This window comes from Eumetopias jubatus, unplaced genomic scaffold (assembly GCF_037043125.1).
Source record: "Eumetopias jubatus isolate StellerSeaLion01/CBP00866 unplaced genomic scaffold, mEumJub1_p1.0 scaffold_12, whole genome shotgun sequence".
Taxonomy (NCBI): Eukaryota; Metazoa; Chordata; class Mammalia; order Carnivora; family Otariidae; genus Eumetopias; species Eumetopias jubatus.
Window position 1 is genome coordinate 40,704,548 of NW_028274818.1, and position 13,841 is coordinate 40,718,388.

The window sequence follows — 13,841 nt, forward strand, 5'->3', positions numbered from 1 at the left end:
TACCTCTGAAACTAATAATACACTAAGTTAGTTAACTGAATTTAAATTTAAAAAATCTAAAAAAACAAAATTTTTTTTTAACTCAGTGGAGGTACAAGGTTCACTGTATCCTAAAGTCCTAACAGCTTACAAAATCTCTATTCAATATGTTATAATTTTAAAAAAGAGTAGAGTGGAAATAGCAATGGTCTAGAAAAAGAGGTTTAGCAAAACCAAAATTCCACATTGTGGCCAAGAGGAGCAGCAGCAGGTACTTTGCCCAGAGGGTGACTAGTATATGGAGGAAAAAAGAGACTACAGAAGATATAGATCGGGACACCTGGGTGACTCAGTCGTTAAGCGTCTGCCTTCGGCTCAGGTCATGATCCCGGGGTCCTGGGATGGAGCCCCGCATTGCGCTTCCTGCTCAGCTTCCTGCTCAGCTTCCTGCTCAGCTTCCTGCTCAGCGGGGAGCCTGCTTCTCCCTCTCCCACTCCCCTGGCTGTGCTCCCTCCCTCTCTCTCTCAAAATAAATAAATACAATCTTTTTTTTTTTTTAAAGAAGGATATAGATCTTTTTCTCATAAAATTGTAAGCAACTATCTCTTCATAGAAATCAAAGAAGCCTGGGGCGCCTGGGTGGTTCAGTCGGTCAAGCATCTGCCTTTGGCTCAGGTCATGATCCCAGGGCCCTCGGATCGAGTCCCGCATCAGGCTCCCTGCTCCTCGGGGAGCCTCCTTCTCCCTCTGCCTCTGCCTGCTGTTCCCCCTGCTTGTGCATGCTTGTTCGCTCTCTCACTCTAATAAATAAAATCTTAAAAAAAATAAAATAAAATAAGAGAAGCCTACCTAATGCTGGTATGGAAAAGGAAGTTTATCTAGGCATATTCCCATCAAGGCCTGCATCTGTGTACAAGGATTTTATTTCACATGGCGCCTTTGTGCTAAATTAGAAAAAGGAATCCTTCCTCCAAGTAAGTTGTAGCCCAGAGAACCTCACATGGCCAGGTATTCCACAGTAATCCTTTGTCTGTGAGATAATTATGCTTACTAACAGTAACTAACACCAAGTACCACTACCCGTTCTAAGCACTTTACATATATTAACTCATGCAATCCTTACAATAATCAATTTTATAGTTAAGGAAACAGAGAGGTTGAGCAACTTGCAAAGGTCACAGGTCACTGCAGAGAAATCAGTATCTGAATCCAGGCAGACTGGTTCCAGAGCCTGTACTCTTAAGCTACTAAAGATACCGCCTTTTTGAAACAGCAACAGTTAAGCTTTAAAAAGCCCCTTCACAAGCTGTTCGCTACTCTTCAGTGGTGTGTATATACTGAGGTGGGGGTGGAAAAAATCACCTACCACAACTTTCCACAACCACAGAAAAAGATCTAAGATAGGTTTAGGGAGTCCTGAATCCCCTGAAATTACATTGAGATTTTTTATGTACAGTTGTGCTTTTTTCTGGAAAGAGAATACTTTTAGACTCCCCAAAACCATTAGGTTGTTAATGGTTCCTAATCATTTTACTACCAAATATAATTTTTATCCCAGCACACCCCTCCTCAGATCTCATTTTGGAAGGATGTCTAAACAAACAGCGTTCTTGTAATAATTTCATTTTCTCATTTTTATTAATCAGACGTCTGCCAATGTCAATCTGCCAATCAAAACTTCTAAGAAAGAAGATAATTATTATTACTAGACCCGGTTTAGAAATTTTCAGTAAATTACAGATAAATATTCAAAATGCCTCTATCATAAAGTTGGAAAGATTTAGATATTCTGGATTTGTTTCTTTCCTCAAGTCGTTGTCAGCTTACATTAAAAGCAGTTGATTTATAGTAAATATATGATTACTGTTAGGCTTGTAGAAATGCTGAAAATACCTTGAGAACCACCATTTCCCTATTGATTATTAAACATAACTGTTTACGTTACTGAGGAAACCAACTTAGTTGGTAGTACCATTGAGCCATTGAGTAGTTGGCTCAATGCCAAGTACTTTGGATACATAAAGAAAAATCTTACAGGACTTCCAGATGTCCAGGGAATCCAGATTGGAAGCGATGCTTTGGGTAAAGGCTGAAGGCCTTCAGATAGATATTAAAAGACTGTATGCAGAGTTCCTAGGAAATTCTGGAAGGCCCACACGAAAAAGCAAGGTTTTCAAACCTTTTAACCTGCCAAGTGGGTAAAAACCGAAGTTTAAAGAGTTTCTCTACTGCACAAATGCTTTACAAAAGGTAACATAAATCAAGTTTTTTTATGTGTAAGAACTACAGTAAATTTAAGATTCTTCCTGAAACTTAGGAGAAAATTTAGAAAATAGCACTTTAGCTGCAAAATGAAAATGCAACTAATCCACTGAAATTTGTATCTACTAATAATGGCAGTTTAATACATATTAAATAATTATCTTCTCTAAATATCCTAATTCTATTTCATTCTTTGCTATTTCCTGAATGGATGTTAGTAAGCAAGCTCAAAACCGCCTTTGACAAACAAAAATTCTCTTTTTTATGGTAGGATAATATAAGTCTCAGACTGAGTCAGGATTGGGGTGACTTCTCCAGGCAAACATATCCCTTAGAATTCAGCCTCTGCTAACTCCTCATATAATATATAAAATCAGAAGACAGATGCACAGAAAAAATATAAATGCTTTAAACTGTGAGTTCCCATTTTAATTATTTTCCTCCATGGAGTATTATATTCTAAGATTAACCAATAATCAAAAATATCTATTTTTTATACGAGACAATTTCTCTGATAAGTTTCATACACAAAGTCAAACCATTCACGTTTCATATTTTGTAAGTAGTTTGGAATTTACATGACAGGAAATTAAGGAGCATGGGGATAAACAGGAACCTTCTTTTTAAATTCACATAATCTAAGATAATTTTGTTAAAAATATATTATGAAAATAAACGCTCCTTAGAAAGTCTTCAGACTATTTTGTGAGGAACTATTTCTAATTCGGTAGTCTTGCAATCAGTTAGAGAAGACATATGGATAACAATCTTCAGCACAACTTACCACATACACTGTTCCCTCTTATGAAGAACACATGAGCCAAACAAAAAAAATGATCCTGAGTTAGGAAAACAGCTGCTGAATGTTCCCCTCTCACTCCAGGAACAGACAAAGCAGGTGTATGTGTGGACTGCTAGCATACACTAAAAGGGAACAACTGCTTTAGACATTTATTCGTACACTTCAATTGACCTTGCTCTAATGGACCTAAAGTCATGGTTCAAAGTCTATCTACAGTTTCAATTTCGAACACCAGCAGTAAAACCTTTAAGATTAATACACAGCTATTTATATCTGTATTTAAAACTAAGTTTCTAAGTCTTGCCCCCTCCTCTGCCTCATATTTATTGTCATAATATGCCAGTATTGGGGTTCCTGGGTGGCTCTGTCATTAAGTGTCTGCCTATGGCTCAGGTCATGGTCCCGGGGTCCTGGGATCGAGCCCCCGCAGCGGGAAGCCTGCTTCTCCCTCTCCCGCTCCCTCTGCTTGTGTTCCTTCTCTCGTTATGTCTCTGTCAAATAAGTAAAATCTTTAAAAAAAAAAAATAGTATGCCAGTATTTTCTCTCATAAATAAAATCTTAAAAAAAAAGAAACATTGGTACAAATCAGTTAGCTAAACTACAGACTTCAAATTTCACCAGTTTCTCCATTAATGTCCTTTTTCTGTTCCAGATCCAATCTGGGATCTCATATTGCATTTAGTTGTTAATTCTCCTGAATCTCTAAACTGTTGACAGTCTCTTAGTCTTTACAGTTTCTTTTGTCTTTTGTGAACTTACTTAGTCTTTGTGACCTTGACACTTCTGAAAAAAATGGTCACTTATTTTGTAGAATGATCACTTTGGGTTTGTATGTTTCCTCATGATCAGAAAGATAAACAGATTGCATTTTTGGCAAGAGTAACACCACAGAAATGATGTTGTATCCTTCTAACAGCATATAACTGAGTTCATGATGTCCATGTCCTACTACAGGTCATGTTAACTTCAATCACTGGGTTAATACAGTATCTCCACTGCCAAGTTACTATTTTTGCTTTGCAACTAACAATTATCTTAGGAGAGATATTTTCAAACCATGTAAATATCCTGATTTTCCTCAAATTTCTATCCGCTAGCATTACAGGTAGATTTTGTCTGCAATAATTACTACAGTGCTGTGTGTCTGATGATTTTCTACTTCCTGCTTTTCATTCATTCACCGGACTTCTTCAGTAAGAGTTGTCCCTTCTTCCATATGTTTATTCGACTATATCCATTCAACATGGATACTTACTTTGTTCCATGCCTTAATATCCAATACTACCATTACTCATCTTGTTGCTCAAATTGTTCCAACTTTGGCCATTAGAAGCTCCTTCAAATTGGTTCCTGTGTCCTTTCAACAAGCCCCTAAACTTTTTTGAGCATTTCATTCATTTCAAGCACTACAGATGTTCCAGGCTCCCTGCTTCAGCTCTGGAGTCAACTATGTTTCAAAAAATATCCTCAGTCCTTTTAGCAAAGGACAGTGCTTTACCAAAGTTTCACTGTCAAACTAACAATCTAGAGAGCCACTGCTAATATCTGTCTTCTTACTACACTCATTAGCTGGAAATTATTAGCATCATCTTGGAGCATATTAGAGATGCAAATTCTTGGGCCCGATCCCAGACCTCCTTTAACCAGAATCTTTTGAGAGGCTGGCGCAGGCTATGTTTTAAGAGATTTGTCAAATCCCTCAGTGATATGAGGAATTCTTAATCTCAGGCAACAAACTGAGGGTTGCTGGAGTGGTGGGGGGGTGGGAGGGATGGGGTGGCTGCGTGATAGACATTGGGGAGGGTATGTGCTATGGTGAGCACTCTGAAGTGTGCAAGACTGATGAATCACAGATCTGTACCTCTGAAACAAATAATGCAATATATGTTAAGGAAAAAAAAAGAAGATAGCAAGAGGGGAAGAATGAAGGGAGGGAAATCGGAGGGGGAAATGAACCATGAGAGACGATGGACTGTGAAAAACAAACTGAGGGTTCTAGAGGGGAGGGGGGTGGGGGATGGGTTAGCCTAGTGATGGGTATTAAAGAGGGCACGTTCTGCGTGGAGCACAGGGCGTTATGCACAAACAATGAATCATGGAACACTACATCAAAAACTAATGATGTAATGTATGGTGATCAACAATAAAAAAATAAAAGAATTAACAACAAAAAGATTTGTCAAATGATTTTACGGCTTCACTATAAAGTTTGAGAAACACTGCTTTGAAGAAGTTTTCCTTCAATGTAGACCCTATGTTTAATAAAAAAAGAAAACTTACTCTAATAACTCATCTTGTATATAATAAATCATACTTTCACTGACACAACTAATAAAACTATAGGTGAACGCCTCATCTGTTCAAAGAGTCAGTACTTCCCTATTCTTACTATTTTCCTATAAAAATTTTTTGAAGTGGTTACAGTAGTTACAGATACTGTTATACTTTTATACAAAAAAGTTGTAAGTCAGCCTCCAGGATCAATTCCTGCCTACATATATGACTTAACAACCATACGCTGAAGCTGCAAAGATAAATCTCTTGCAGCACTGTCCTCTGAAGTCAGACTACCTGGGCCTGAGCAATTGTTGGTGAAATCATCTCTATGCCTTCATTTTCTTTACCACAAAAAGGAATAACACTACCTAGATAAGAGGCATTGTGAGGGTTAAAGAGATAACATGCTACATTTGCCACTATGAGGGCACAAAAGAAGCCCTCAAAAACTATTATTATTTGAATTACTAAATAACAGTGCCACTAGAGGTTTTATTTTTTGGAATGGGGAGAGCAAGTGGAAACTGTGCTAAAGGAAAGTTCTGCTGTTTCTTCACTAATAGATCAGAATAAAGGCAGACCCAGACAACTCTATTTATATAGTTAAAACAAAACTCTCAGAAATTAAAAAACCAATCTTTTAAATTTTTTACTTTTTGCAAAAAGGTTATTACATTTACATTATGTATACCTATAGTCAAGGGCTAAATGAGTATATTTAAAAAAAATTTGATCTGTTGAAATTATAGGTGAATTTTCTTCCTTTCTATTTTGATTATCAAAATCATGGACCAACTTCTTTAGTATTAGCAAAGAGGAAAGTCGCCCAATTAGTATTAACAGTTCCCATCTACTGAGTCCTTAAACTGTCCTATTTAATACTCCAAATAACCCTGTGACTCTCCACTTTGCAGATGAGAAAAGGAGCTCAGAGCAATACAGCAAACTGCCCAAGTCACAGAGTGACAGAACAGGAATTCAAACTCAGCTCTGACTCCAAACTCTATACTCATGACCAATGTTGAGGCCATCACCTTTATTCACAAAAAGCTTGATTTGCTGTGTAAAACTTAAAGTATGTTCACTATGTGGACTTAAGTCTTCTGGGACACAATAGTAGCCATAAGACGTTGAATACTAACAAAATTTTAACACAAATTTTTTTTTTTTAAGATTTTATTTATTTATTTGACAGAGAGAGAGACAGCGAGAAGAGGGAACACAAGCAGGGGGAGTGGGAGAGGGAGAAGCAGGTTCCCCGCTGAGCAGGGAGTCCGATGTGGGGCTCAATCCCAGGACCCTGGGATCATGACCTGAGCCGAAGGCTGACCCTCAACAACTGAGCCACCCAGGCGCCCCTTAACACAATTAAATTCCATATACAAAATGAGAAACAGAAAGCAGGTAAGGCTTCTCTGAACAAACTTCCCTTCAGGAAATTTAAGTGGCACTTCAGAGAAACGTGGATTTCCATGGTATACAGTTTAAAATAACTTCTTGGGCAAAAACAAATTACATACAAGACACAATACATTATTAAAATACCCCCAAATCCTCAAATCTTATTAGCTAAATTTGTAAGTTACTCGACTCTAGGGCCAGTATTTTCTCTATGCTGGTAAGGAAGATAAATGAAACAGAGCTTAAGTGAGTCACTCATCGTTATGTGATGAACAAGCAGTAAAAGTGGTAATCAAGTTGTGGACTCTGCTTCAACATAATAAAAATTACTGAGGAGAGGATCTCACTTAAAGTTTCCATAGCAAATGTCAGTTTTCAAACCGCTGTAATCCACACAGGCACTTCCAAGAACATTCTTAGTTCTTGTACCATGAAGTTCCTTTTTTCATTAAATGATTTTCCACTGGCCATGTATAGGCTAATCATGTGCTTTAAAAAGTGAAACTGATACAAATGGATAGATTCCATGGCCCTAATTCTTTTCCCCGCCCCCCCCCACAGCCCCAATTCATTAAAAAAAAAAAGAGACAAGTAAAGGATTTCTCATACAGATCCAAAATAAAATGTTCTAAAACCTAGAGACAGGTAAAACTGAAACAAAAGCAGTATGTAAAATTAGATTAAGAAAACTCCTGTACCTATGTACAAAGTCTAACAAGCACTACTGATAGAGTACTATACACTTTCTTGAAGGAAAAAGGGGTAAACTTTCACAACGGGTATGAAATGCAACTGAGAATATATATAGAATAAGTAAACAAAGTAATAATTGTAGGGTCTTACCAAAACTTCAAACTTAGCCCTTTTAGCACCATTAAGGCTAAAAAAGGTGGAGGGAGAGTACTATTTTATAAGGATAAAAACGAATAACGAGATCCTGTTAGGCACGCAGGTAAAGGGAGTAATCGCCACCTGCACTAGCCAATTTCCCGTTTATATTCTGAGCTTCTTGTCTCGAAGTCCAAATCAAACATTTATTCCCACCTTAATCTGTTTAATGTTTATAGGATTTGATTTCTCTTCTTTTACTCCAAAACAAAAATATGCCCCCAAACTGCTCCGTTTAAGGTTTTCTGCGGTAGGGAGGTGGGGGTGGGGAGGAATCATTTTGGAAAAATCTTTCCAAAGAAGATATCTGAGAAAATATTAGCACATGGAAAAGTTGTATATACATTTTATCTACTTACAAATTCTAGCAGGGTCTTAAACCGTCAACTGTCAACGTCAGGGAAGCCCTTCGGGTGTTCTTTCTGCTCCACGACGCGGGCTGCACCCCTCCTCGGACGCAGCCGAGCAGAATGTCGTCCCAGTCCCTGTCCACGTGATACGACCTCCGTGGGGAGGGGAGGAGCCCGCGGAATGCTGGGACTGGTAGTCGGCCCACCCCTCTTCCTTCCTAGTGCGCACCCCCCTCCCTCTACTCCCCATCCAGAGCCCGGGCGGGGGGCGTGGTGAGTACGCGCAACAGAACCGCCGGCGTCCAGTGCCCCTGCAGATCCACAGGAAGGCACGCACTTTTGCAAGACAACCACCAACTCTAGCACTTACAAATTTACAGGCTGGAACAACCCGTGGAACCAACTCAGTGAGGGGCACTACCCAGTAATAGCAAACACCAGTCAGACGTGACTTGAAACTCAGCCTCTACTTTTACTAGGTGTGTCCCCCTCAAACGAGTTGCTTAATCCAAACCTCAGTTTGCTTGCGTCAAATGGGAACAAGGCTCTTACATACCTCATAAGGTTATTGTGAGTAAACGTGCTGATTAATGAAGGTAAGGGTATCTGCTAAACGATAGTAGTAAATGATGAATAAAAAATAGCTCTTATTTTGATTAATTCTATAAATGTGAAGACTGAGAAAGGGCAAGGAATTTACCCTAGAACACATGATCGGTCATGGGCAATGAAGTAAGTCTAAAATTCCTGTTCCTGACCAACACCAACACAAAACAACACAGAAGAAATCCCTCTTAAAGCTCACTTTTCCTTTCCTCATTTTTTCCATAACATTTCTGACCAATACACTATTTTACTTACTTTGATTTTATCTGACTCCCATAGAATGTAAATTCCAAGGCAAGGAGGGTTGTATTTTGGTTGTATTCTTTCACTGCTATATCCTCAGCACATAGAACAGGGTTTGTCTAGTACATAGCAGAAGCTCAAACATTTATTTGGTTAATGATTCTTCATGTAGTGATGATTTTTGGTGCCTTCATCTTCTCATTCTTTCTGCAGAAATCACAGAATTTGGGAACACTCCTAGATGCTGCTTAATAATTGACTGCAATTTCTAATTCAACAAAGAATAAGTGGAAGAATATATCCCACTTTGTCGAATTTAACTTTTTAAAATTTCAGTATAACATTTCTAGCTAGACGCTTTCATTTGTATTAACAGTCTTTAAAATATTTTTCCTATCACTTGTGAGAATGGGGAATAAATGGAGTTAGCTACTATTTCTTTACTTTCTCTTAATATTTTAATTATCTTTAACTTATTAATAACAATGTTGCCTTTCTACTAAGATATAAAGTTCTTTCCCTACCTGACCAGAAATGTGAGTATGCACAAAGAATTGATAGATGCTTTCTAAGTAAATAAATGGATTTGTGCTTACCCTAAACAAACTCATGTACAAAAATTACTTTATTTTAAAATAAAATGTTTCCTTTAGAATAGCTGCTTTAGAAATCCACTGTCAACAACACTAGATTTCTAGACCTAGGGATAACAGCTAGGTATATAAATTGATGCCAGTTATTTAATCTGAATTATAATTTTTTGTGTGTATCTTTCCCCTAATAAATGGCAAATTCCCTAAGGGTAAAGAATACACATTAATTTAATCCATACATTTATCAAACATCTATGCTGTGGCAACACAGATGTTTGATAAATGTATGAATTAAATTCCTTGTTATAATCATTTCTTCTCTTACCTGTCTTCTCTTGTGATCCACTGAATTCCTCTATATATTTCAAATTCCTGAGGTAACTGTCTAACATCCAGAGCTCATGCCCCTTCTTGGTATTGGTGACCCAGCAAGTCCCTTCTACTATTGGCTATGAATCTACTGCCTCTAATGTCACCTCTTTTGGGCCACCCTTGTAGTTTGGAAAACATCTACAGCAGAAAATCGGGTTTGACAAGAGTTTAGCTTTACCTCACAGTTAGTAACGAAAGTTGTTATTTGTAAGGTTGCTAGGTGTGGGAGACACGTATATACACAAGAATATGTATTCTTATTACCTAAAGAGGGAAAATCCTAAGCAAATACATGTGTTAACGTTAAAGTTACCATGCGCCTCTGATTTTAAGATTCCTGAATTTTTTGGAAAGCCAAAGCCATTAGTTTCTTTCCTAAGCCTTTACAAGGATTTTGTATAACACAGTACTGATTATTCAGTAACATGAAGATCATCTTCTCTGATTGTTCAGTAATATACAGAACCTCTTGTCCTTTCTTTTTTTAATATGTCCCCAAACCTAAGTTTAAAAGTCTGTGTCCAAGTTTCTACATAGGAACTGTACTGGTGGGGCACGTGGGCAGTTCAGTCATTAAGCATCTGCCTTCAGCTCAGGTCATGATCCCAAAGTCCTGGGATCGAGCCCCGCATCGGGCTCCCTGCTCAGTGGGAAGCCTGCTTCTCCCTCTCCCGCTCCCCCTGCTTGTGTTCCCTCTCTCATCATGTCTCTCTCTGTCAAATAAATAAATAAAAAATCTTAAAAAAAAAATAAACTGTACTGGTAAATGTTTTAAAGAGGTACTTAAATATGCATTAATGTTCATAATACGAACTTTGTATATTAATACTATAGTTTTATATTCTGTAATAATTACACTATGAAACTTCTATTATGTTAATAATGAGCAATATAATAGGCACCTTATAGAGAAATCATTACTTAAATAAAATCAAAGCCTGGTATTACCAAGTATCAATCTTTTCAGTATTTTATCAGAGAAGAATTAAGTCCCACAAATTTCCCAAACACTGTATCATTTAACCCGAGCTGGCAAAGGAGAATACGCTTTTAATTTTCCCTTAAAATGAAAGATTAAAAAATTAGTAGCATCTCCTTTGTTACTCTTCCTCCAGTTTCTCTGGCTATGTTGTATATTATAAACAAAACTAAGCTCCTGACAGGCTAAAATCTGGGTGACTCTAAAGCATGTAATTGTGTCTGCGGCCAAATTTATGAACTATTAGTGAAAACAATACACCTGAAGATTTCATTAAATTGAAATTTTTGTCCAGTTTAAGCAAATGAGTCGCTGAAAAACATTCTAAGGTGATTTAAAATACCTGAAATAAACATCTTCAGAGTTTTCAGAATCATTCATTGTAATTGGTTCCCAAAATTACAATTTCTTAAATCTACTGACTAAATTCAATTCTAGAAAGCCCTTCAAGAAGACAAGCGTGGGGGCGCCTGGGTGGCTCAGTCCTTAAAGCGTCTGCCATGGGCTCAAGTCATGATCCCAGACTGCTGGGATCAAGCCCCATATAGGGCTCCCTACTCAGCGGGAAGCCTGCTTCTCCCTCTCCCACTCCCCCCTGCTTGTGTTCCCTCTCTCGCTGTGTCTCTGTCAAATAAATAAAATCTTAAAAAAAAAAAAAGTGTGTATGTTTGAGGTAAATATTAATCTTTCTCCCAAATATTAACCTTCTCCATGTTTAATCTGGCTAAATAACTGCAATTAACCACATCTGTAAATATGGTATAGAGAGGTGAAACAAATAGCTCTTACCCTATTTTCTTTTGTTTTTTAAAGATTTTATTTATTTATTCATGAGACAGGGGGGAGGGGCAGAGAGAGAGAAGCAGGCTCCCCAAGGAGCAGGGAGCCCGATGCGGAACAAACTCGATTCCAGGACCGTGGGGTCATGACCTGAGCCGAAGGCCAATGCTTAACCATCTGAGCCACCCAGGCGCCCTACCATGTTTTCTTACTCGGTAAATTAAAGGCAGGAAACCCTAAGTAAAATTTAGTAGATCAAATCATACCCAAAATCAAAATAATGGACCACAAGTTAAAATTACATTGCTCTTATTTAATCAAAGTATTCGCTTATTTCTCAAAGTCCGTAACACAGCCCTAATAAGGTTTCTGAACAGCGCTACTGGAATAGAGTTTTTATACGAAAGCCAGGAATAAGACTGCATAAATTCTGCAAATGTAAATCCACCCGTGTGTGTCTGTAGATACGATTTTGCACTCTCAACCGGCGATTTAAAAACTAAAACTGGCTGCCTTCATAAGGGGCTTAAAACTAAAAATTTTTCCAAGAAAAGATGGCACTTGCAGAAGTATCTTTAAACCATCACTCCTACTAGAAACACTTAGAAAGGCATGGCTAAGCTAGCAGTCGGTCAAAAAGGTTCCAGGAAAACTGCGCAACAGCCTGGGGGCGAGGACAGAAACTTCTCCACCCAACTTTGGCTCGGCCTTTTCAAGAGCCTCGGAACCGGGGGCCAGGACCGGCGCCTCCTGCGTCCGGGCAACAGTTGCCACGAGCAGCTGGGTTTAGAAAAGGCAGTCTGCCTAGCCAGTTGTCCCTTCTCCGTCGTCCCCTCCCTCCCTCCTTCCCCCAAGGCCAAGGACAGCGACGTCGTCCTCCCTCTTCTCCTCCTCTTTGGTGCCTTCAGCCAAGAGGCGGGAGTGACCCGCAACAGCTGACCCGGCAGAGGCACTGCCTCTCCCACAGCCCTCAGGACACACCATGGGCCCAGAGGCCGGTTTGCAGCACAGCAGCGACGACGCAGGCGGTGGCCCCGGCGACTCTCAACTGCCTCCCTGACCGCCACGACCACCGCCCAATACCCCGAAGAGTCGTCGCCACCAACGGCAAGAGAATCTAAGGACCCCAAAACCACCCTCGCGATCGACTCAAGCTACGTCAACAACTATGGCGGGGGACGGGCGGCGGGCGGAGCCGGGGAGGGAAGGATGGGGGATGTACGTCACACCCCGGGCCCCCATACGGGAGGGAAAGCTCCGGCTCGCCCCTCAAAATGGCGGCGGCAGTGACGCGCCTGCGTACGGAACTCCTTCGCCGTCGCGTCACGGCCGGCGGGAAGTGAGGTTCTCAGAAAAGCCGCCAGAAGTGTACGGCGACTTCGAGCCCCGAGTGGCCAAAGAAAAGTCCCCGGCGAGAAGACGAGTCCCGCTAGAAGAGTTCCGGCCTGATTCTGCGAAAGAGGAAGTGAGAGAAAGCGCCTACTACCTTCGGTCTCGGCAGCGGAGGCAGCCGCGACTCCAGGGGGCCGAGGAGATGAACACACGAAGGACTACCCGCCTGCAGCAGCAGCAACAGCAGCAGTCACACCAGTCCCTGCTCCACCCGTCTCCGGTTACGACCAGGAGAGGGTTACGGGACTCTCATTCCTCTGAAGGTGAGGCCGCCGGAGGTAACAGTCTCAGCTGTGAGCCGGAAAACGAGCGCAGCGCGCGGGCGCAAGCGGAGTGTGTGCGCGTGCCGGGCGGGCGTGCGTCCCCGCGCAGCTCATCCCCGCCCAGCTCATCCCCGCCCGGGCTCGGGTGGCTCGGCGGCGCGGATGGACTGGCGCCCCCACGCGGGGTCCGCCTCAACCCGAGGCGGGAGGGTTGGAAAGGCGGTCTGGCGGAGCGACCTGAGCCGGGTGCTCTGCGCATCCCTGGGCATCGACCTCAGGGGCTCCGAATTGCCACTTTCTCAGGCCTTCACGGGGAGGGGGGTGGCGAGTTGGGTGCTGGCGGGACAGGGAAACACTTCAGGCTCGGTTTCATTTCGGTTCCCTCTGTCCTACGGATGTTGCTACCAAAGCCACTTCCATTTCCTCTAACTCTCAGAGGCCAGAAGCCCCCGGCTGAGAGTTATGGTTCCGATGTAACCTTCCAGTCCTTTTCCATAGCCACCCTTGTCGGGGGGAGAGGGAGGGGAAATTTGGTGAGTGGGCGTTTCGAGAGAGAGCTTCGTTGGTGAGTTGACTGGAGACCCCACCCAAATACACTGAGGTGGGGTAAGGCAGGTATCCTGAGCTTGAGGATCCCTAATGCCTGATAAACT

General features: G+C 41.0%; 2 protein-coding genes across 4 annotated transcripts in view; one reads left to right on the forward strand and one right to left on the reverse strand.

Annotated features, from left to right (window-relative positions):
* LOC114222830 (torsin-1A-interacting protein 2-like) overlaps window positions 1-13,106 on the reverse strand; it is a 40,786-nt gene extending 27,680 nt beyond the window's left edge. Inside the window, exon 1 of one of the 2 annotated variants that reach the window (XM_028121504.2) lies at window positions 13,020-13,106. The gene's annotated coding sequence lies outside the window, so the exon portion shown is untranslated. Of the gene's footprint in view, window positions 1-7,969; window positions 8,179-13,019 lie in introns of those variants that run through there. The other variant, XM_028121505.2, reaches the window with a different exon arrangement.
* Window positions 12,276-13,841, forward strand: part of TOR1AIP1 (torsin 1A interacting protein 1) — a 39,777-nt gene continuing 38,211 nt past the window's right edge. The window contains exon 1 of one of the 2 annotated variants that reach the window (XM_028121502.2): window positions 12,276-13,188. In XM_028121502.2, coding sequence (XP_027977303.1) covers window positions 12,702-13,188 — 487 coding nt within the window. In that variant the 5' untranslated portion in view covers window positions 12,276-12,701. The remainder of the gene's footprint in view (window positions 13,189-13,841) is intronic. The other variant, XM_028121501.2, reaches the window with a different exon arrangement.